The following is a 22,586-nucleotide window of genomic DNA, read 5'->3' as shown; positions in this document are numbered from 1 at the left end:
GAACGAAAGGCTGTGGGCCGTTGTGGTTGGCTGGAGCTGGAACAAGCAGAGCTGAAGTTAACGAGGAAGTCACGGATTGTGAGAATAAAGATAAACTGAGGAGGAAGCCTCAAGAGTGGCAGCAGGTCGCAATGGAGCCGGTGCCCAGGACGTTGGCAGCCCAGGTCTGTGGTGAGCTCCGCGCGGGGACCCCAGCATCTGCCAAATCAGTGTGAATTCACCAGTAGTGATGTGGGGCGCCAGCATTTTTTTTTTTTTTTTTTTTTTTTTGAGCTGAGGATCGAACCCAGGGCCTTGCGTTTGCTAGGCAAGCGCTCTACCACTGAGCTAAATCCCCAACCCGCCAGCCTTTTTTGTATGGGGGGGCAGGAGTTGAGCCCACTTCCCCTCAGCCATAAACACCATCGCCCCTGGATGCTTAGAACCCTCTGACTCGACCACTCTGATTGTCCACGTTCAAATGCAGCCAGCTGGGTGCAATCAATCAGAGAGTGAAAGATCAAAGCCCTGAGGTGGACCTGCAGCTTCTCCGAGGTGCCCGTTTCCCCCCCGGGGGTCGCAAGGAGCACCCAGCCCTCACCTGGCTCCGCTCCCTCAGCGTACTAGAGCGGGAACGCAAGGCCTCAGGTTCCAGCGCCAGGGCTGAGGGCTGCTGGACGCTGAGGGGCCTGAGAAAAGTGAAGTCACTGCCGTCGGAGGCCGGTGAAAAACACGTCCTGTAGCAATGGCTTTGCGAGTCTGTGGGCCGCAGGGTCACCTCCATATACTTTAGTGTGCCATCGGAGCTCACCTGCAGGTTGGGGCTGGACTGCTTATAGAACTCCCTGGAGGGCGAGTCCTGGCCCCCGCAGCACTGGCCCCCACCCCGGGCCCCATCTTCATGTCCCCTCAGACACTTAGCTGACATGAAAGTGAAGGTAACTAAGGATAAAAGGCTGACAGCTGCTAGAGCCACAATAAGGTAAAGGGTGAGGTCTGACCGCTCAGGAGGGCGTGTGAGGAAGTCACTGGATTTGGGCATCTCCTCTGCATCCTCATCCTCCAGAACCAGCAGTACCGTTGCTGTGGAGGACAGTGATGGATCACCATTGTCCCTCACCAGGACCACCACCTGTTGGGTATCAGAGTCTTCCTCCAGTAAGGCCCGGGTGGTGCGCACCTCGCCAGTGTGTGCAGACACAAGGAACAGTCCAGGGGTGGTGGACTGTGGTAATAAGGAGTAAGAGAGCCAGGCATTGTGACCTGCATCAGCATCCACAGCTGTCACCTTGGTAACCAAAGAACCAGGAGGAGCAGAGCGAGGGAGGCGTTGGGGGGCTGAGAGCTCCCTGCCAGGTCGTGGGTGCAGCACAGCTGGGGCATTATCATTCTGGTCAAGGACAAACACGTGGAGAGATGTGTTAGCGCGCAGCGGGGGAGAGCCAGCATCCCGAACCCCCACCTCAATCTGCAGCATCTGTAGCAATTCATAGTCAAAGGTCCGCTGGGCAAAGATTCGTCCATCCTCAGGGTTGACATACACAAAGGAGGAGGCGGGGGCTCCCTGAATTTGACTTCCTACAATAGAGTAGGTGAGGCGGGCATTATCCCCCGTGTCTGGATCGGAGGCAGCCACAGTACAGAGCAGGGAGCCTGGGGGCCGATTTTCTGGGATATAAGCAGTGTAGAGCTGTTGGGTGAAGTGGGGTGCGTTGTCATTAACATCTGAAATGTTCAGCCTGATGGTGAGATGTGTGTGTAAGGGAGGGGATCCAGCATCCCTGGCCAGCAGGTCGATGATATAATGGGGTGTGGTTTCTCGGTCCAAAGGCTGGCTGGTTAGCAGTGAGTAGTGGTTCTCAGAAGGCTTGATCTGAAATGGCAGGTCTGGAGATATATCCAGGTTCACCTCACCATTTTGACCTGAGTCTCGATCCCGCACATTAAACAACCCCACTACTGTGCCCACTGGTGTGCTCTCTAGGACAGGGTTGACCAAAGATGCCAGTAGCACCTCAGGGGGATTGTCATTAGCATCCCCTACATCCACTTGAATCACACAGTGGCCCTCCATGGCTGGCTGTCCCTGGTCTCGGGCTCGTGCATGAATTTCATAGAAATTTGACTCCTCAAAATCTACTGGACCCAACACATGGATTGCTCCACTGCGAGGGTCCAAGCCAAAGAGGTTCTTTACTGCTTCAGATGTATGGTCTCCAAAAGAGTAGTCTAGCTGGCCATTGGTGCCCTCGTCTGGATCAGTGGCATTGAGTCGGAGAAGCAGTGTACCTGGGGGTGTGTTCTCTGGGAGTCCCACACGTAGGACGGAGGACTGGAAGGTTGGAGCGTTATCATTGACGTCCAGCACAAACACAGATATAAGGCTGGTCCCTGAGCGGGCTGGGGTTCCCCCATCCACAGCAGTGAGCACCAGCTGATGTCTTGCCTGGGCCTCACGGTCTAGCTGCTGTTCTAGCACTAGCTCTGGGAATAGCTTCCCGTCTTTTAGGGTCTTCACATTCAGAGAGAAGTGACTGTTGGGGCTTAAGGTATAAAAGCTCACAGTGTTGGTGCCCACGTCTGGGTCTTGAGCACTATCCAGTGGGAATCTGGCTCCCGGTGCAGCCGATTCTGAGATTCGCATCTCTCGCTCAGGAGTGGCAAAGCTAGGTGAGTTGTCATTGAGATCCAGGATCTCTACCTCTACACGGATGAGCTCCAGGGGGTGTTCAGTCACCACCTGCACAGGCAGCAGGCAGCTCGTGCTGGCTCCGCACAGGCTCTCTCGGTCAATCTTTAGATTCACTGCCAAAGCTCCACTCGTCAAGCTCAGGGAAAAATAGCGCCCATTCTCCTCAGAGCCCAGTCGCAGCCTGCGGCTCAACAGATCTGTCACCTTTAAGCCCAGATCCTGAGCAACATTTCCCACCAGAGTCCCCGGCTCAGATTCCTCCACCACTGAATAACGGAGCTGCCCAGCCACCCAGCCACAGCAGCACAAGGACAACACACACAGCACTTGCCATTTCCCAGCGAGCTGTGGGGACGCCATAGGCCCCAGGACCCAGAAGTCCCTTCTTGGAGAGTAACTGTGCTGTCCTGTCTCCAAGGTAAACCAAGCGGCTTGGAATGCAGGAGCTGGTGTCTCTTATGTCTCCTTCCAGCCTCTTAAAAAACTGCTCTGAGGTTTGCCTGCCTGCAGCCTTTCTTAGTCACCAACTGGCGGGGGTGGGTGGGGGAGGGCAGTTAAATGTAAGTGGAGCTAGGGAGCTGGAGGAGGAGAGGCAGGCAGGAAGAGCAGATCTCCCACCTCAGCTCCAAATTTGATTGGCCAAAAAGTCTGTCTGCTCTTAACCAATTATAAAGTCTCCTCGGTCCTGGAAACCTTGGGAACAGTCGCTAACAAATCTGTGTCACAGAAGCCTCCTACCTCCCCACTGGTTCGTGCCGCAGGTTGATTCAGCCCGCTTGGCAGTAAAGTTTCAAGGCTCAGATGGTGCTCGAGGGGGGAAGATTAAAATGGTACAGAACTCCTTAGTGTTCTGTCCCAGCAACTTCCTGCATGACTTCAGAAGCTTCCATTGTTTTGCTTGAACCCACAAAAATTTGTCCTCGTGGAGATGCAAAGCCCACGTGGTGTCCGTCCCCCCCCATCCTAGTAAAAATACTCCTAAAGCTTTGTCAGAACCTTCTAAAGTCTGGCCCTGCTCTCCAGCAATGTCTGCTGGTGGCTAAGGGGCTTAGCTTTCCTGAGACCCTAACCTCAGAATGTAAACAGAGCACCAGAGCTTACAGGAAAGGGAACACTACTCTAGGCCTGCTCTAGGACACCCTGGAGGGTGACCAGAGGCCAGAAATAGCCTCTAGGCTTTATAGTTTCACTGAGTTCAAAACCCTCCCTAAAGATTCCTAGAGTGTCTGTTTCTGTGAATTCTCTAACTGTGAATCAATTTTCTGACACTGAGTGAATTCACCTAGTGCTCCCCTGACCCTGCAAGGAGGTAACAGATGCACCCCTCACCACTCCCCCTGCCCCCCTGCTGCCCCATTCCCAGTTTACCATCCCAGTGGGGAATACCAGGAGCCCAGAGAAAGATCCCTGTTACCACTTTGATCTGCTCGGCTTTCCTTTTCCCCAAAGAAACAGTTCCCTTCACACTGTTCTAGAGGATACTAGACCACATGGGGCAAAGATTTTTGGTCTACCATCAAACCAGTTGGAAATGGCAATCCAAAGTTAACATTCCCCAGAACACAACCCCCTCCTTCAGAAAGAACAGAGGAAGAAGTCCTGGGTTTAGGTGGTTTCCCGGCCCAATCCATCCCATTAGCATGCTTCCACAACAGCTTGGTTCTCGATAACCCATTAATTTACTTCTTACTCTCCCATGTGGGCATTGCTCACCCCAAGTTCCAATCATCAGTCAATTCAGAAAACACTTGTAGAGCACAGCATTTACAACATAGCTACTACTCTCAAAAAGGGTGACATCATCACCATGGGCTCTTCCAGGGAGGCCAGTACTCCCTGGCACTTGGCCCAGCCATATGTCTGGATCACCACAGCCCCCGAGCATTGGCTGAGCCTGCAAAGGTCTCACCTCTAGCCCATAGAGAAGATCAGAGGGTGGACAGCTTGGGCGCACAGGCTCCCCTGCCATAGGTGCACTGGGTGATTTCACCATCATGAAGCTGTCACTCCGAGTGGGCGCAGAAGCCAGTGGTGTACAGCCATGAGAGTGGCCTCCCACGTCCACAAACTTGATAGGATCCTCTGACCCGAGCTGGATTCGGAGGATCCCATTGGAAGGAGGAAGCCCCTCCCTCCTCCGAGATCTGGTGAGACAGGCACAGGTGCCGGCAGGAAAGCATGTCACTCCACAGGCAGCCCCGCGGAGGCACTTAGAAAGCAGAGCCACAAAAGAACCAAAAGAGACAAAGCAGATTGCCACCAGGGACACAGCCAAGTAGAGGGTTAGACGGGATTCTCCTTCTCTGGGAGCTGAAGATTCTCGAAGATCGGGGACAACTGGATGTGTGTCTTCCTCTAAGGACACCAGGAGAGTAACAGAGGTAGAGAGTGGTGGGGTACCACTGTCCTTCACCACAATGACCAGCTTCTGAGGTGGGAGGTCAGCGGGGATGGGAACAGCCGTCCGAACTTCCCCAGCGTATCTGGAGACTGCAAAGAGACTGGGGTCTGGGGCCTCCAGGAGCTGATAGGAAACCCAGGCATTGTAACCGGAATCCAAGTCCACAGCTGTCACCTTTGTGACTAGGTGACCAGCACCAACTGACGGAGGCAATGCTTGGGGACATAAGGACCCAGGTCTGGCCCTGGGGCGGAGCACAGCGGGGGCATTGTCATTGAGGTCCAGCACAAACAGGCGCACTGTGACAGTGCTGCTCAGAGGTGGGCTGCCTCTGTCCCTGGCCTGTACCTCAAACTGCAGGGTCTGTGTTTGTTCATAGTCAAACGATCTAGTAGCATGGACAGCTCCTGTCTGGGGGTTCAAAGAAATGAAGGAAGAAGCTGACACATCTCGATTTCTGGGCTCTAAGAGAGAGTATGAGATTAGTGCGTTTAAGCCAGAGTCGGGGTCAGAGGCTGCAAGGGAGCAAAGCAGGTCCCCTGGGCGATTGTTCTCGGGAACGAACACCTCATGTGACCTCTGGAAGAATGAGGGTGGGTTATCATTCACATCTGAAATATTGAGGAAAATAGTCCTGTGGGTACTCAGGGGAGGGCTCCCAGCATCAGAAGCAGTAACCATGATGTCATAACTGGACCTAGCCTCTCGATCCAAGGGTCCGGCTGTCACGAGGGAGAACTGGTTCCTGAAGGCAGACTTGAGGGCAAACGGTAAGTGGTCAGGGATGCGGAGGCTCACATCTCCATTTGACCCAGAGTCAGGGTCCTGCACACTGATGAGGGCCACCACAGTGCCAGGTTCTGCACTCTCTGGTAGAGTTCCCAGCTCCGAGGTCACTGTGATGTGGGGGGCATTGTCGTTTACATCTAAGAGATCTACCCTAAGGCTGCAATGTTGCTCCATGGCTGGAGAACCCCCATCGCGAGCCCTCACATCAAATTCGTAGTAATTCTCACTCTCGAAGTCTAGAGGCCCCTGAAGGGTAAGCTTCCCAGTCGTGGGGTGAAGGCTAAAGAGGTTTCTCACACGATCAGGGGTGTGACCACTGAAAGAAAAGGTGACGTTACCACTAGGTCCCAGGTCGGGGTCAGAGGCATTGAGCTGGATGAGCACCATGCCTGCTGGCGCACTCTCCAACACGCTGATCCTGTAGCTGGATTGCTGGAAGGCTGGGGCGTTGTCATTCACATCCAGCACTGACACCCGGAGCTCCGCGGTGCCAGATCTAGGGGGGTTCCCCCCGTCCACAGCAGTCAGCACCAGGCGGTAGTCCGATTGCTTCTCCCGATCCAAAGGCTTCTCCAGAAGCAGCTCTGGGACCAGGCTGCCGTCGCTGCGCTTCTTGACATCCAGGGCAAAGTGCTCATTGGAGCTTAGTCTGTAGCTGCTAATGGAATTGCTCCCCACATCTGCATCCTGAGCCTTTTCCAAGGGGAAACGCTGTCCTGGCGGAGCTGCTTCCCCGATTTCCAAGTCCAACTGCTGCCGCGGAAATCGGGGGGCGTGATCATTCACATCTACGATCTCAACCTCCGCTCGGTACATTTCCAAAGGCCCTTCGGTTACAAACTCCAGGGGCACGATGCAGCTGGCACTGAGCCCACACAGTGCCTCTCGATCGATTGGATTTTTGATGAGCAGGGCTCCGCTGTCCAAATCCACACGGAAGTGTCTTTGGTTCACCTCTCCAGCGACCTGCAGCCTGCGAGCTGATAGACTCTCTGTATCCAGCAGAAAATCTTGGGCGACATTCCCTACAAAAGTCCCTTCCTGTGACTCCTCTGGGACCGGGTAGCGAATCTGCCCACAAACGTAGTCCAGGTGGCAAAAGAGGAACAAAAGGGTAGCCCCCCACCAAATTTCTACCCAGCTTCTCACCTTGCTGGGCATTGCTGCCGTCCGCTAATGCTCTACTGGGTCCGGAGAAGCCAAAGAAGCTGACCCGCCCCTAACAGCCTCAGCAGCTGGAGACACCTATCTCCCTTCCCCGCGCCAGGTCTGGCGCGGCTCCGCCGGCGCAGCAAGGGTTACGCGCCGTTTTTTGCTGGTGGCGGGGTAGATTTGTCTGCCTTTCACTACCCGATTGGCAGGCAGCAGCTCCTGGACTCAGCCAATAGGCTGAGCAGAGAATGTCCCAATAGCAGCAGGGTTAATGCGTCGCAGCATTGGGAGGAAACACACACACACCCCAAAAAAACAAACCCTCCAAATGTAATAAATACCAACGTTTCTTTCGACCTTCCTCCTGCTCAACCCGGGTTTATGTCCGTGGACCGTTACCATTGTGGAGAGGCAGGAAACATAAATGTATTTTCCCCCTTAACACATAGATTCACCCCGCCCCTTTTCGCGGGGAAAACAGCTACCTCCTGAGCCCTAGCAACCTGCAGCCCCGGAAAACGAGTGGCCATTGGAGACTGGTCACTTTGTTCAAGCTAATGCTGTCGTCAACCAATAGTCTAAATGAGTAGCTTCCATCTCAGGCTGGTCGTGTTAAAGCAGTAGCCTATAAGAAGCACCGCATATTCTCAAAATTCCGCTCCTCCCCAGATTACCTCTCTTTGCAGAGAGGCTCACACGTTAATGAAGCCAATTAAATTTATACAGCACACGTTTTTATTGTAACAGAAGGCACAGCAGAAACCAAACCTCTTATTCAGACATTTGCTACAACAGGAAGCTACCATTCATGGATTTCAAGGACAGTATGGAAGTAGGTGGTGGAAGCCAGAATTGGGAGCCGTTCCAAAACTGTTAAGAATCAGTGTCTGGGACTTCCTCCGGACTAGATCTCATTACCTGGCAGAATGCTAATGTTCACAGACTGAACAGCTTTCTTGAATGATAGGGATCAGCTACCACCAATGTTGTGCCTACAAATCCTCTTTATTTGACACCACAGTATTCACGATATGTTGTTAATTACCAACAGAGACCATTTCAAAAGAACACGCCTTTCACTTAGCCCCAGGGGACCTCTTGTAGCTGGGGACTTAATCTCACCCCACCCCCACCTCATTCAGGCCTCTTAGCAGCCTGCCTGCAATCTTGCACAAGCTCAGAAAAGGCACATTTTTACATCATAGGTCACTGAAAGCTGTAATCTGACAGCAAACACACCGGAGAAAGACAAAGTCAGACAGAGCTAAGTATGAGGTATGCTAATCCATCCCAATTCTTGCCTAGATTACCAAGAGTTACCCAAGCCAGCAGCAGATAGATGTGTTATCCCCATACATCCCTGCACCCCTCTTGACTGTGCTGAGGCCAGCGACCAACACTGAAACCTTTTTTTTTTTTTTTTTTGAGACAGGGTTTCTCTGTAGCTTTGGAGCCTGTCCTGGACTAACTCTGTAGACCAGGCTGGCCTCAAACTCACAGAGATCCACCTGCCTCTGCCTCCCGAGTGCGCCACCACCGCCCGACTATTCTGTGTTCTTAGGTCAATAGAAAACAAGCCCCTTATACCAAAAATACAAAACCAAACAACAACAAAGCTGCTGCTATACCTCCTCCCCTGGGGACAGTGGTGGCTGGAGTGAATCAGCCTGGTTCACACAAGTGTTGATGTCAGAATCCACAATCTCAGTGAATCATCTACCCAGTTGCCCCGGTGTGGGGGTGGGGAATTTCCACCCTTGACTTATTCCTGCCCCTTGGTTCTGATGTCCATCAACAAGCCCGAAGACTTTATGCAGTCACTCACTCCCCCATCTGCACCGCCTCTGTGCTGGTTCCACCAAAAGTCTCAAATATTGCGTAGCTGTTTGACTGGCCTCTGGACTCCAACCCGAATGTCTCCATCTATTTCTCTTATGGCTGCCAGAATAATTTCCAGAACAAGAAAAACACTGATGGCATCGTGTATGTGTGTGTGTGTGTGTGTGTGTGTGTGTGTGTGTGTGTGTGTGTGTGAGAGAGAGAGAGAGAGAGAGAGAGAGAGAGAGAGAGAGAGAGAGAGAGAGAGGTGGCCTCATTAGAGGTTAGCCTTGAAGAGTCAGTTTTTCTGCAGTGATTATTGTGCTTGGGATTAGAAAGTAAAACAACTACCACCAACACCCTCTGACATGACCTAAGACTCGCTTCGCTTGATTGTCCATACAGACTGCTCCACACTCTTTGTGTCAGCAGTAATGAACTACCTGCATCTCTCTGCGTGGAATTTCCTGTGCAGTCCCTCCTTGGTCCCTTTTTCCTACCTGACAGCTCAACCTTTAGCTCCTCACTCAAGGCATCGCCACCACCTCTATAAAGTCTTGTCTTCCCCAGGCTGACTTCCCCTCTGCCCCACCATTTCCTATAGAATGTAAGGTAGACTTCCCCCTTTCTTCCTTTAGACAGGGTTTGTGCTGACTAGTTTTAAGTCAGCCTGACACAAGCTTGAGTCATCAGAGAGGAGGGAGCCTCAACTGAGAAAATGCCTCCATAAGCTAAGGCTACAGGCAAGGCTGTAAGGCATTTTCTTAGTTAGTGATTGATGAGGGAGGGCCCAGCCCATTGTGGGTGGGGCCACCACTGGGATGGTGGTCCTGGGTTTTCTAAGAAAGCAGGCTGAGTAAGCCATGGGGAGCAAGCCAGTAAGCAGCACCCCTCCATGGCCACTGCATCAGCTCCTGCCTTCAGGTTCTTGCCCTGCTTGAGTGCCTGTCCTGACTCCTTTGAATCAACTGTGATGTGGAAGCTTAAGCCATATTGACCCTTTTCTCCCCAAGTTGTGGCCATGGTGTTTCATCACAGCAGTAGTAACCCTAAGACAGGGTCCTAAGACCTGTCCTAGTTGGTCTTGAACTCAGAGATCTGCTTCTCAACTGCTGCAAATAAAGGTGTATACAACCATGCCCCCATCCAGCATCTTTGTTTTTTATGTCTATCTCCTCTGGTGCCTTGTGTACCATGAGAAGAGGGTGTCTTTCCAACCTTTACAGTGTCTAGCACATGGGGATACTAATACGCCACAAATTTTCATATTGTTATTTACTACCTCAACAAATACTGCTAAAGGTTTACAAAGTAGGTATTATGTTTACTTCCATTTAAAATATTTTTAAATTTATGCACACTGGTGTTTGGCCTGAATGTATATCTATGTGAGGGTGTTGAATCCCCTGTGACTGGAGTTACAGACAGCTGTGGGCTGCCATGTGGGTTCTGGGAATTGAACCTGGGTCCTCTGGAAGAGCAGCCAGTGCTCTTAACCACTGAGCCATCTCTCCAGATCCTTATATTTATTCCTTGATGCAGGACTTGAAGTTCAGACTGGAAAAGAGACTATCTAAAGCTGAAAGAGCAGTATATGTAATACAATATGCTATTGCAAGTTCTCACTAAAATAAACAGTCTGCTTGCTAGAATTGGAGCATCATAAGGCCATAATTCTACACAGCCTTGATTTGATCTTTTATGCCAGGTATATGATTCTCCTACTTCTAGGTTGTTTTTTTGTTGTTGTTGCTGTTGATTTGTTTGTTTGAGACAGGGTTTCACTATGTAGCCTTGGCTCTCCTGGAACTCATGATGGTCCACTAGGTTAGCTTTGAACTTATAGAGCTCCACTTGCATCTGCCTTCCAAATGCTGGAATGAAAAATTCCTGCCACCATACCTGGCTCTCCTGCTAGGGGTTTTAGCTTAGTTTAGTTTTGAAAGATTCTATTTATTTATGAAGGTATGTGTTCGTGCCTGCATGAGTTAACATGTACCACATGCGTGCAGGTGCCCAAGGGTGTCAGGGGGCTTCAGATGCCTCGGAACTGTAGTTATGGGAAGCTGTCAGCTGCCTGGTTTGTGTGCTGGGAGTGGAACCCAAACCAGGACCTCTGCAAAAGCAGTAAGTGCTCTTAACCACCGAGCGGTCTCTTCAGCCCCTTTACTTCTAGGCTTAAAAAAATAGCTTTATTGCAATCTAATTGATATGCCATGCAAGTCACTTATTTAAAGCATACAACTCAATGGCTTTTTGTATATTCATCTACACCAAATTGAGGGAATTATTGCCACAGTTTAATTCTGAAATATATTTGTGGCACCCTAAAGATCCAGTTCCTATTGCTCAATTCTATCTTCAAAGAATAAGCCATAGTGCAGCATTCCTGTGATCCCAGTACTCAGGAGGTGGAGACAGGAAGATCAGGCCAGTCTGGGCTACCTAAGACAGACAGACAGACAGACAGGCACAGATACAGATACCCCCCCCCCACACACACACACACACTCACACACCGGCCTAGATGCTAGTGATTTAGGAACATTGTCTCTGTAGATTATTGAAATGCCACAGTATGCCTTACATACAGCTCTTCTAGAATTGTTCTATTCACTATTTTAAATGTTAAAGCTGGAACACAACAATAATTTTGTTTTTATTTAGGCGTGGTTCAATAACGTTGGCTCTTGGCACCCAGTTCATCAAACCAGAACATCAAAATGACAGTGACCCTCTGCGTCATACAATAAATGACGGGCGACCAGGTTCTAGGGCAAATGATTTCAACTGCACGTCTGCATAGTGGAATCACCTGGGCCTCTCCCACACCCAGAAGCTGCTCCTTAACTGAGTTGAGATGTAGTAAGTGCGGTGGAATTTTTTGAAAGACCCCTGGGTGAGTCTAAGGATCACCCAAGTTTGAGAACATTGTTCTAGGAAAAAGATGGCTGCTTCTAGGCTGACAGAAGAGCATCCCCTTCCATGTGGCTGTCACCCTTCCTCGGGCTTTCCCAGGTGCCCCTTCTTTCCAGCTTAGGCGGTTTCATATTTGCTCATCTCCAAAGTGCATTCAAGGTTTTGGACCAAGAAGTATTAGTCATAAATAATACTAACTAATAACGTTTAACCACCATGACAACCAGGTATATGCAGCTCCAACAGAGCCTGCATTGTTTCCTCTTTGCATCTAAGAGACTTACAAAGGAGGCTGAACAGCGTGTGGCCCAAGGCTCAGTTGGTCACTGAGGTCCTCTTTTGTTTAATTGCCAGCAATAGCCGGGCTGTGGTGGCACACACCTTTGATCTCAGCACTCTGGAGGCAGAGGCAGGAGACTCTGAGTTCCAGGCCAGCCTGGTCTACAGAGTGAGTTTCAGGATGGCCAGACTACACAGAGAAACCCTGTCTTGAAAAACAAAACAAAACAAACCACCACAACAAAAACAAAAAACAATTGCCAGCAATAATGTACTTGGTTACCAGGTAACAGTGATTCTCCACAATTGAGAGGGTGTGTAGCCTGTCTCAATGAGAAGCCTTCCATCACACATGGACATACACTTTACCTCTCTAAGGAAAAGAACGCAGCTCCTTTTCCCAAAAGGTCCACACCTAGCAAGACACAGTGCTGGAGAAAGATCAGGGGCACTAGAGGCTTTTCCATTTGATGTTCTTGTGAGCCATCTAGATTTATTTTCAAAATGAGTTTTATTTTTGTAATTGAAATGATTAGCATTGGATATTATAGTTAAAATTTTGCCTTTATGTTTTTACGTATTTCCTACAATGCTCATTATTAATGTTATAAGATATTTGGTAAGATACCCATTATTTCCAGTAATGTGCTTGAAACAAATTTAAAGGATGACTAGAGCTTTATAAATTATCTGAGAATGATGTACAAGATTGTGCAGGCTAAGGAAGGTTATATTTTTAAAAATTAGTTTTAGAGGCAAGCAGATTTCAGAGTTTGAGGCCAGCCTGGTCTACATAGTGAGTTCCAGGCCAGCCTCAAACAAAGAAACAAACTAACACTCGCCAACACATTAGTTTTAATGTAGAAGACGTAGCAACCACTCAAAAGGTGGACAGACCAGGAGATTTTTCTACTGACACTGGCTAGAGGTGTCCAGAAGCTCACTTCCAAAGCAAACCAAGCTAAGCTCTGGGTACTGCGACCAAGTGCCCTTAGCACGACCGATTAGTTGTGATGTCGAAAGAGTGCTGAGGGTGTGAACTGAGTCCATGAAGGAGTCAGACAAGTATCCTCATTCTCGACAAAGGACCACAAAGCACACTCTAGCTAGCCACTCCCCCCGAAAGGCACTGCTCTTATCTAGGAAGGATAGGTCAGATTCTGGAAGCATGCTCAGAACAAACAAACAAGCAAGCAAGCAAACAAACAAACCATTACTATCATTCAAAACAACAGCAACAACAAAACAGATCCGCACCTCCCGGAAGGACTCAACAGTGTTAATGCACTTCAGAGATGACTTGCTAACTCTTACCTGTCCAGGGGGGGCGCTCTCTGCACCCAGCACCTGCCTATAGAACACGGGATCGCAGCTTCGCAGAGTGTTCTGGCGGCTGGCCAGCGGGCTGGCGGCACCAGGCTTCTTCAGCAGCGGGTCGCTGCGGCGCGAGTCTGTGGTGAGGTACACCTGATGGTACAGGTGCGGCGGTATCAGGCCTCCTCGCACCGCGTCTGCGTGCAAGGAGGGCCCTGGTGTTCGGTACAGGGAGCTCACTGGGGCTCGGTATAGGTCCCTAGACCGCTTCCACTTGTAAACTTTGAATATGATCACGCCCAACACGGTGACTGCGAACCCCACAGAGACCAAGATTAGAGAAAGAAGTAGATAAAAGGTGAGATTTTTATTCTGTTCTCGGGGAGCGGAGCCCGAGGGGAACTCCGCCCGGGCTTCGGGAGACTCCTCAGTTACCGATACAGTCAGGGTGGCGGTGGTGGAGAGCAATGGTTCTCCATTGTCTGAGATCAAGACTGTGAGAATCTGCCTGGGTGAATCTGTGTCCTGGACTGGGCGAGCAGTGCTGATCTGACCCGTGTGAAGCCCCACGGCAAAAAGGCTCTGGTTGGGGGCTCCCAAGAGGCTGTAGGAGAGCCAGGCATTGTGCCCTGCATCCGCGTCCCAGCCTACCACCCGTGAGACCACGTGGCCCGCAGCTGTACCTCGAGGCAGCATCTCCACCGAACTCTGGCCAGGCCGGGGATACAGGACCTGGGGGGCGTTGTCATTGCGGTCAGTAACAAATATGTTCACGCTAATGTTGGTGGCCAAGACGGGGGTACCCCCGTCGTTTATGTGAGCTGTTAGCTGGAACTCTCGCTGACCCTCATAGTCCAGGGGTACTAAGGTTGTCAAGACTCCATTGTCACGATTTATTGTGAAATAGCGACCCACCAGCCCAGTTTCCGCTCCTGGCTCCAAGAGGAAGAAGGAAAGGCGGGCATTGTGCGGGGCGTCGGGGTCCCAGACACTCAGGTTTAGTATAGGAACTCCAGGGGGGGTATTTTCCTCGACATAAACATCGTAGGAAGATTGGGAAGACTGAGGCGGATTGTCGTTGATGTCGGACACTTGGACCCGCACCGTGGTAAGAGCGGAGAGGGAGGGAGTTCCAGAGTCTCGAGCTGTGATGCTGAGGTTGTATTCGGGCACGGTCTCGCGATCCAGGGCTGCGCTGGTTTTCAAAGTGAAGTAATTCTTGAGGGAAGAAGTCAGGCTGAAGGGGAGCCCCGGTGGAACTTCACAGGTCACCAGCCCGTTCTCGCCAGCATCCAGATCAGTCACACTGAGCAAAGCGATGACAGTCCCCAGAGGGGCATCCTCAGGGACTGGGCTGTACACGGAAGTGACTGTGATCTCCGGGGCATTGTCATTCACGTCCACAACCTCTACGAGTACTTTGCAATGCGCGCCTTCGGGATTGGCACCCTTGTCTTTGGCCTGGATGTAAATCTCATGGAGTTTGGTGTCTTCGAAGTCCAGGCGACCCTTGATTGTCAGCACCCCGGTTACAAGGTCTAAGGCGAATAGCTCCCGCACCCCAGCACGGTTGTGGCTGCCGAAGGAGTAAACGATTTCACCGTTGAGGCCTTCATCCAGATCAGTTGCACGAACCTGGGCGACGCGCGTGCCGGGGGGTGCATCCTCCCGGACGCGCGCCCGATACAAAGACTGATTGAAAGCGGGCGCATTGTCATTCGCGTCCAGCACTGTGATACGAATCGGAAGGCTGGCGGAGCGGGCTGGGGTTCCTCCGTCCACCGCCGTCAGTACCAACTGGACATTTGGCTCCCGTTCCCAATCCAGGGCGCGCTCCAGGACCAGCTCCGCGTATTTTGTGCCGTCCTCTCGAGTCTGCACACGGAGAGCAAAGTATTCGTTGTGGCTCAGCTCATAGGTTTGTAAAGAGTTGCTTCCCACATCGGGATCGTGCGCGCTCTCGAGCGGAAAGCGCGTCCCCGGCGCCATGGCCTCGCTAATCTCCAATTTCATTTCCCCGGTGGGGAAAGAGGGATTATTGTCGTTGATGTCCTGCACCACCACTTCCGCGCTGAACAGCTCCAGCGGGTTCTCCACCACCAACTCCAGAGTTACAGTGCAGGAGGGCAGCGTCCCACACAGCTCCTCTCGGTCCAGACGATCGTTGACGAACATTTCTCCAGTCTCCCAGTTCACCTCAAAGAACCTACGGCTAGCTCCGGACACCACCCGGAGCCTGCGCGCCGACAGGCTGCCGAGATCCAAACCAAGATCCGTGACCACGTTACCCACGGGGAACCCCTTCTCTCTCTCCTCCAGGATCTCATAGTGAATGATGGTGGAAGCCTTGGCCAAGGCAGCTAGCAGAAGCAGGACTCCCACCGTTCTCCCGGGGCTTACCAGTCCGCTGCTCCGGGCCTCTGCGACCATCTCACTCAAAAGCAGCTCCTCTGGGCGGGGTCCAGGTGGTCCCGGAGGTTTCGCAGAGAAACTTTCAGCGGGTTAGCGCTTGGGCGCTGGGCGCCGAGTCCGACATGGCTTTCTGGGCGCCGCTGATTTGTTCGCCCGCTGTTCAGTCTCTGTCTCATCCCGGGGCGCCGAAAGGGGACGGGCCCGGGCCAGATCTCCAGCGTCTTCATTGGCCGACAGCGGCACACAGAGTCCCAGCCAATAACTGCACGAAGAATGCGCTAGCGCCGGGTTCTTTGAGCAGGACACGCGCTCGCGCCAGGAACTTCACTTTCCTCTGGCTGCCTTCCAGAGTTTCCTGTCCAGCGCTCTGCCAGCGCCAGGGGCGCAAACCCAATCTTCGGGCGGATCTGCCCACCTCCCAGCCCAACCAGGCCCATTAAACACTTAAATCGTTGTCTTTGATCACAAGAAAGGGGAGCGATCCAAACCGAAAAAACCGATAAAGCGTTGACTGGAAAAACGCCAGCACATTAGGTCTGATGGAGGGCAGAGCCGCAGCCAGACCCTGCTTGGAAGGAGGACTGAGTATTTCTGGGGAGACTAATAATATCACTTTTATGGGCCGTGGAATGTGCGTAGCTTAGAGGTAGATTCTGCCTTTGCACGTGTGTGGGTTTTCTCTCCATGAAACGGCCCCTCCCCACAAACCCCCAGTTTTATCTTTCTCCAAAGGAGACTAAGATCAAATCAATAGGACTATCTTCTGTTTGGTTTAACTCTGTCTTGAAATTTAAAAAATAAGATTAAGATTTTATTTCCTTTAAAATTGGACGCCATCATTGTTTTCAAGGATGCTTTTAAGGAACAAAAAGCAATGTGAAATTTCCCTACTTTTTGTTTTTTCCTCAATTGGGTAGAACATGATCTCTAACACTCTCTATTATGAGATTTCTCATCTTCCTAAGGTTTGGATTTCACATTGCATTGCTAATAAAGAAACCTCCCTCAGAGAAGGAAGGGAGGGGGCAGGCCTTCTCATAAAATGATTGAAATGATGGGTAGCAATGCTCTATAAATTCGTTAGAAAATACAAAGCTTTATACGCAGAATGGAAAGTTCCACATGTAGGACTGTAGTCACCAAAGCAATGAAAAGCTTTGGAGCCTCAGAGTACATAAATACCTCGTCCCTTCTGAAGTTAATTATGATCGCAGGCAGTGAAGTAGCCAGAAAAGTTAGAAAGTAGACACAGGATTTTTCTGATTAATGAAAAGCCATGTCCTCAGCACTAACCCCATCTTCTCCCCCCACCCCCCACTCCACTCCACTCCACAGTTTTAAAGTCAGGTAAGGTGGCTCATGCTAGTAATCCTGAGGCAGGATGATTGCCTTGAGTTGCAGACCAGCATGAGCTATACAGTGAGACCCTGTTCCCCCTCCCCCAAAATAAAAAATTAAATCAAAACCAGTTTTAAGTATTTAAGATGACAATTGACTAGATCACCAAGAACTGTGATAGGCGTTAGGAGATGGATACAATAGAATTTAGAATCTCCATTACAGTCCAGCTACTTGCTATTCCAAGTGTGAGAACCAATGTCATAGACAGGCACTGGGAGCTTGTCAGAAGTGAAGAATTTGCACTTTACCAAAATACCTGGCTGGTGTGAAGACACATTAAAGTTTGATAATAACTAAATTTGGTGGATTAATCAGAGATGTACCGATTAAATATTTTTGGTCTATTCACTATCACATGAATCATAATTTGGATTCTGAAAGCTTTCGAGGGGAAGGTATTGGGGGTTGAACCCCAAAGTCTTATGTATGTAAGGCAAAGCAAGTGTTTATATCTGAGTTACACATTCCCGATCCAGAAAACCGGCTTTTAAAGTGTACACCATTCTCCTTAATAGTAAGGCTTATAGTTCTAAGACCTCTTCACAGAGCAGCAGACGTCTCTGAGATTCCTTCTCCATAGTAGGTAGGATAAACTTCTCTAATATTCAGTAATTAGGTCATATATTTCTCACAGCTACTCAACAGTAGTGTTTCTCTTGAAACACGATACCAGACCCTGTGTATAGAATCCACATCCTCGAGCTCCCCTCCCCCCACCTCCTCATTACACTGCTTTCAGTGTGCTCATTATCCAAGCAAGACCCTTTGTGTCCACGGGCCTTCACCCAGGCTGCTTTCCCCCCAGGAAGGTGTTTTTCCTTTGCTTGCTTATATTCCAAATCTTTTATGTCTAAAAAACCAAAACCAACTAACCAAACAAACAAACAAACAAATGGGCTGGGGGTGTAGCTCAGTTGGTAGGCTCTGGCTTTGATCCCCAGCACCCCCTTCCCACAAATGCTGGGCATGGTAGTATATGCTTATAATCCCAGCTCTGGGAAAGCGGAAGCAGGCAGGTCAAGAGTTCATCCTTGGCTACAAAGAATTTGAGGCCAGCCTGAGCTATATGAGACACTATCTCAAAACAAAATACAACAAAACAAGTTTAAAACTTAAATTTAAAATTTCAGGTTTTACTTAAAAGCAGAACCCTTTGTTGGGGGTACCTTACTTTTTCCATTGAACTTAACACAGCTTAAGGTTGGATTGATTTTTATTAGCTTATATTAGTTGTACAAAGTAAGGCGTGCACTGTGCCATTTCTATACATGCATGTGATGGATATTTATCATGTTTCCCCTTGCTACCTTTATCCTTTCCTCCCCCTCCCCTGCCCACCTCCCACCACTCCCCCTTTATTTTTATATCTTTTCCTCTCACTCTATCTCCAGATAGCACTTGTGAGAGAAACACATGTGATACTTGTTTTTGTGAAGCTGGTTTATTTCACCTAAGCAGAAATAATTTTTGACAAATGAGATTGCGCATTGTTATTTTCTAAACATGCATACCTCTCCTACCCCAAAGAAATGAAAAGAAAAAGACAGCCCGAGGACAGGGACCAAACCACTTCTGGTGATGACTTATGTTCTCCCCACCCACCTAGTACAGTAGTGTGTGTGTGTGTGTGTGTGTGTGTGTGTGTGTGTGTGTGTTGTGTTGTTAGGAATCAAACCCAGGGGCCTTGCGGAAGGCAAGCCCAGAAATAGTTTAGTAACCTGAGACTCTACTTGGTTTGGGATATGCACATAATAATAATGTGCTTGGCAGCGCACACCTGCACACATTATGCACTAACACCCCTCTCTGAACAATGTACCTGCCTCCCAACACAGGACTTCCACCTGCACTGAGCAGCATGCATTTTGAACAATGGAGTAAATTTTCCTCTCTTTAAAGACCATCAAACTTAGATGGATTCTCTTCAGTTGGACTCACTTATGTCAGTGTTCATCAATGGAAAGGCTGATTCTTCCTAATCTGGTTCTAGGTGTGTGTATGTGTGTAATAAGGCAAAACTGTGTCCCTACGTGAACTTTTAGGGATACACCCCTATTTAACATCTCACTCCTATGCATAGCCAGGCAAGGACATGATTAAAATTAGATGCATTATAGGAAGGGACATACACAATACAAGTAATTTTGACCTAATATATCAATAAAAAATAGAGAACCATCCAAACTATGCCCTTAGTAACCAGCTCCTTCTATTAGGTTCCCCATAAAAAGAAGCCCCAGGCAACAGCCTGACGCCCTTGAGTACCTGCACTGTGGAAGCCTGCTGTCAATCTTGTGATTCATTATTTTCTAATCCTTTGTACTACTCCTTTGCTTTTGAATAGAGTTTCCTGGCTACTTTGCAGTCTGTGTGGGCTTTTATTTCATTCTTGAATACTTTTATTTCATTCTTGAAACTAAAACCTGGAAACCTCCAGCCCAGCCCCTGACCACTGATACCACCTCTTCACACTAGCTTGGCAAGTGCTTTACTTCTGAGCCCTAAATGCTTTTTAGAAAATATTTGTTTACTTTTATTTTATGTGCATGTATGTAAGTACACGGTGTCACGCCTAGTGCCCTTAGAGGCCAGAAGACACTGGTTCCTCTGAACTAGAGCTGCAGGTGGATATGAACTACCACGTAGGTTCTAGGAACTGAACTCAGGGCCTCTGCAAGAGCCTCTGAGTCATTTCTAGGGCCCCCTCAGAGACTTTAAATGTAGCAACTTTCATGTTACTATCATACTGACTAACTAACAAAGGCCAAGGAATACACACATTTATGTGCAGTCATTTTCTCTAGGGAGCACCCCCTCCCCCATGCTGGAGATGAACACATCATCACAATTTTCTAGTCTCTGTCTTTTATCATGGTTAAGTTATTTAACCATGAAAATTCTAGTTATTTTTATTTTTGTATGTTTTATTCTTTTTTTGTTGTTTGTTTATTTATTCATCCATCCATCCATCCATCCATCCATCCATCCATTCATTCATTCATTTACTTTTGAGGCAGGGCTTCTCTGTGTAACCACCCTGGCTGTTCTGGAACTCATGCCAGGGATTGACTGTAGAACACGCTTAGACAAGCACTCTACCACTGAGCTACAAGGCCATACAACTTTTATTTTTAACTTCCCTTTGCTTTATCTGTAAGCCAGAAATAATAGCAATGCCTGCTGGATAACCACAGGGACCTGAATCAACTTCAAAGCTTTTCAGTCACCTTGCATGGTTACGTCCGTGGTATTTTCGCACTCACAGACAGCTCAAGGATTTTAGTAAATTCATCCATACATCCAACCAACCAACATCCTGTTTCAAAATACTACCCTCATCCCCCAAATTTCCCCTTGTGGTTATACACAGTCAGTCTTTGCTCCTACTCTTAACTTCCAGGAACCACATATCCAGTTTCTGTCTTTGTGGTTTTTGCCTTTTTTAAGAAAAAAAGGGATTCAACCCAGGGGCATGTCAGGCTAGTGCTCTATCACTGAGCACCACCTTAGCTCCACGGTTCTGATTCTACAGAATTTTCATTAAAAAGGAATTACAGACAACCCTGCAGTACACTGACCTCCACAGACAGAGCCCTGGGAAACCGGGCTTCACCGAGGACAGACAAATAAAAGTGGAACATCCTGGCCATTGGTGACGTCACAAAGAGCCGAGGAGAGAAGGGGAACAGTGCCAGCAGCTTTATGAAAGGCGGCTGTTCAGCTGAAGGAAAATGTGCCACACGAAAGATGAAAGCTGGGTACAGAGAAAGGGGAGCCATCAGGAACAAAAATAGAGAGAAAAAGGAGGCTAAGGGAGATGAAGAGAAGGGATGAAGATGATTATAAATAAATTAGTCCCAGCATGGTTTGCTTCTTGCACAGAAGGCATACAAGCATTTAGCAACCCCTCCCTCCCCCTTTTGCCAGACACAACACAATCTTTTCATTTATTTATTAAAAATGTATTATTATTATTATTATTATTATTATTTTCTTTTTTTGAGACAGGGTTTCTCTGTGTAGCCCTGGCTGACCTGGAAGTCTCTCTGTAGACCTGGAGACGCAGAGATCTGAGTCTCTGGCCTGGAACTCAGAGATCTGACCACCTCTGCCTCCCCAGTGCTAGGATTAAAGGCGTGCACCACCGCCAACCAGCCAACAAAACTTTTAAAGGAAAGAATTGGCAGTACGAAGCTGTGCCCCATTTGTATCTGAGCTGCCATCCCTCCACCTCTCTGTGGTGGCATCACCATGCCACCCCCACTGGCTGGCAACTCAGTATATAGACTAGACTGGCCTCAGACTCACAGATATTGGAAAAGTATGAGCCACTGCATCAGGCCTGCAATGTCTCTTTTCCCCTAAACAAATGTGTGTGTGTGTGTGTGTGTGTGTGTGTGTGTGTGTGTGTGTGTGTGTGTGTTTTCCCAATACCTCTCCTAGCTTTCACAATAACCACTAACCTTGCCTGCTATAGTATAGGGGTTGCAAATTGGCATAAGAATTTAGAGCAGCCAAAATCACTTGGGGATGGTAGTTCTCTGATGGCACTCATATGAAGTAATTGTTCTGCTAGGTGAGGGTCACTTTGTAATTGAAAAAAAAAAAGAAAGAAGACTTCAGCATCAGCTGTTCTGTTGACATTCTGAATGTTTCTAGGCAAATATAATTTTTATCAGAAGCAAAAGAATTATGAAAACATGTACTCTTTTGTATCTGGCTTCTTGAGATAATGTCTAATCCAGTGCTGATTTCTCTCTGAATTCTATTCTTCCTCTTAAACTTTCTCATCTATTAAGTGGCACTTCTAGAGGGGTCGGAAACTCAGAAACCACATTTTAGCATCCTCTGCTTCACCACATCCAATTACCAATCCATACCAATGCTACTACCTCCAAAGTGTGTGTGTGTGTGTCTATGTGTGTGCCTGTGTCTGTGTGTGTGTGCCTGTGTATATGCCTGTGGTGTGCCTGTTTGTGTGTGTGTGTGTGTGTGCGTGTGTGCCTGTGTATGTGCCTGTGTGTGTGCCTGTGTGTGTGCCTGTGTGTGTGCCTGTGTGTGTGTCTGTGTGTGTGCCTGTGTGTGTCTCTGTGTGTGTGTGCATGTGTATGTGTCTCTGTGTGTGTCTGTATAAGTATGTGTGTGTTTTGTTTCACAGTCCTAGGAATTGAATTCAGGGCCTTGTGCATGCTAAGCAAGTAATCTATCACTAAGATAGGACCCCAGTGTGTGTGATTAAAAAATAAAATATATACCACTAATTCAGCTATATTTTGTTTTTAAAATTTTGATGTTTATTTTTATTTTATGTGTATGGATGTTTTGCCTGCTGCATATATGTCTGTGACCACATGTGTTCTGGTACCCAAGAAGGTCAGAAGAAGGTACTGGATCCCCTGAAACTACCATTACAGGCAATTGTTAGCCATC

At 49.0% G+C, this 22,586-nt stretch overlaps 1 protein-coding gene across 20 annotated transcripts in view; it reads right to left on the bottom strand.

The window, feature by feature from the left end:
- Positions 1 to 22,586, bottom strand: part of LOC118594666 (protocadherin gamma-C4) — a 182,586-nt gene that overhangs the window by 18,419 nt on the left and 141,581 nt on the right. The window contains exon 1 of one of the 20 annotated variants that reach the window (XM_036204739.1): positions 13,344 to 15,950. The exons of 17 other annotated variants lie outside the window; for them this stretch is intronic. In XM_036204739.1, the coding sequence (XP_036060632.1) occupies positions 13,344 to 15,773 (2,430 nt within the window). In that variant the 5' untranslated portion in view covers positions 15,774 to 15,950. Of the gene's footprint in view, positions 1 to 3,002; positions 3,055 to 4,580; positions 7,201 to 13,343; positions 15,951 to 22,586 lie in introns of those variants that run through there. 2 more of the 20 variants (XM_036204738.1, XM_036204758.1) reach the window with 2 other exon arrangements.

The sequence above is a fragment of the Onychomys torridus genome, chromosome 13 (assembly GCF_903995425.1).
Source record: "Onychomys torridus chromosome 13, mOncTor1.1, whole genome shotgun sequence".
Classification (NCBI taxonomy): domain Eukaryota; kingdom Metazoa; phylum Chordata; class Mammalia; order Rodentia; family Cricetidae; genus Onychomys; species Onychomys torridus.
This window is presented reverse-complemented; position numbering and strand designations above follow the sequence as displayed.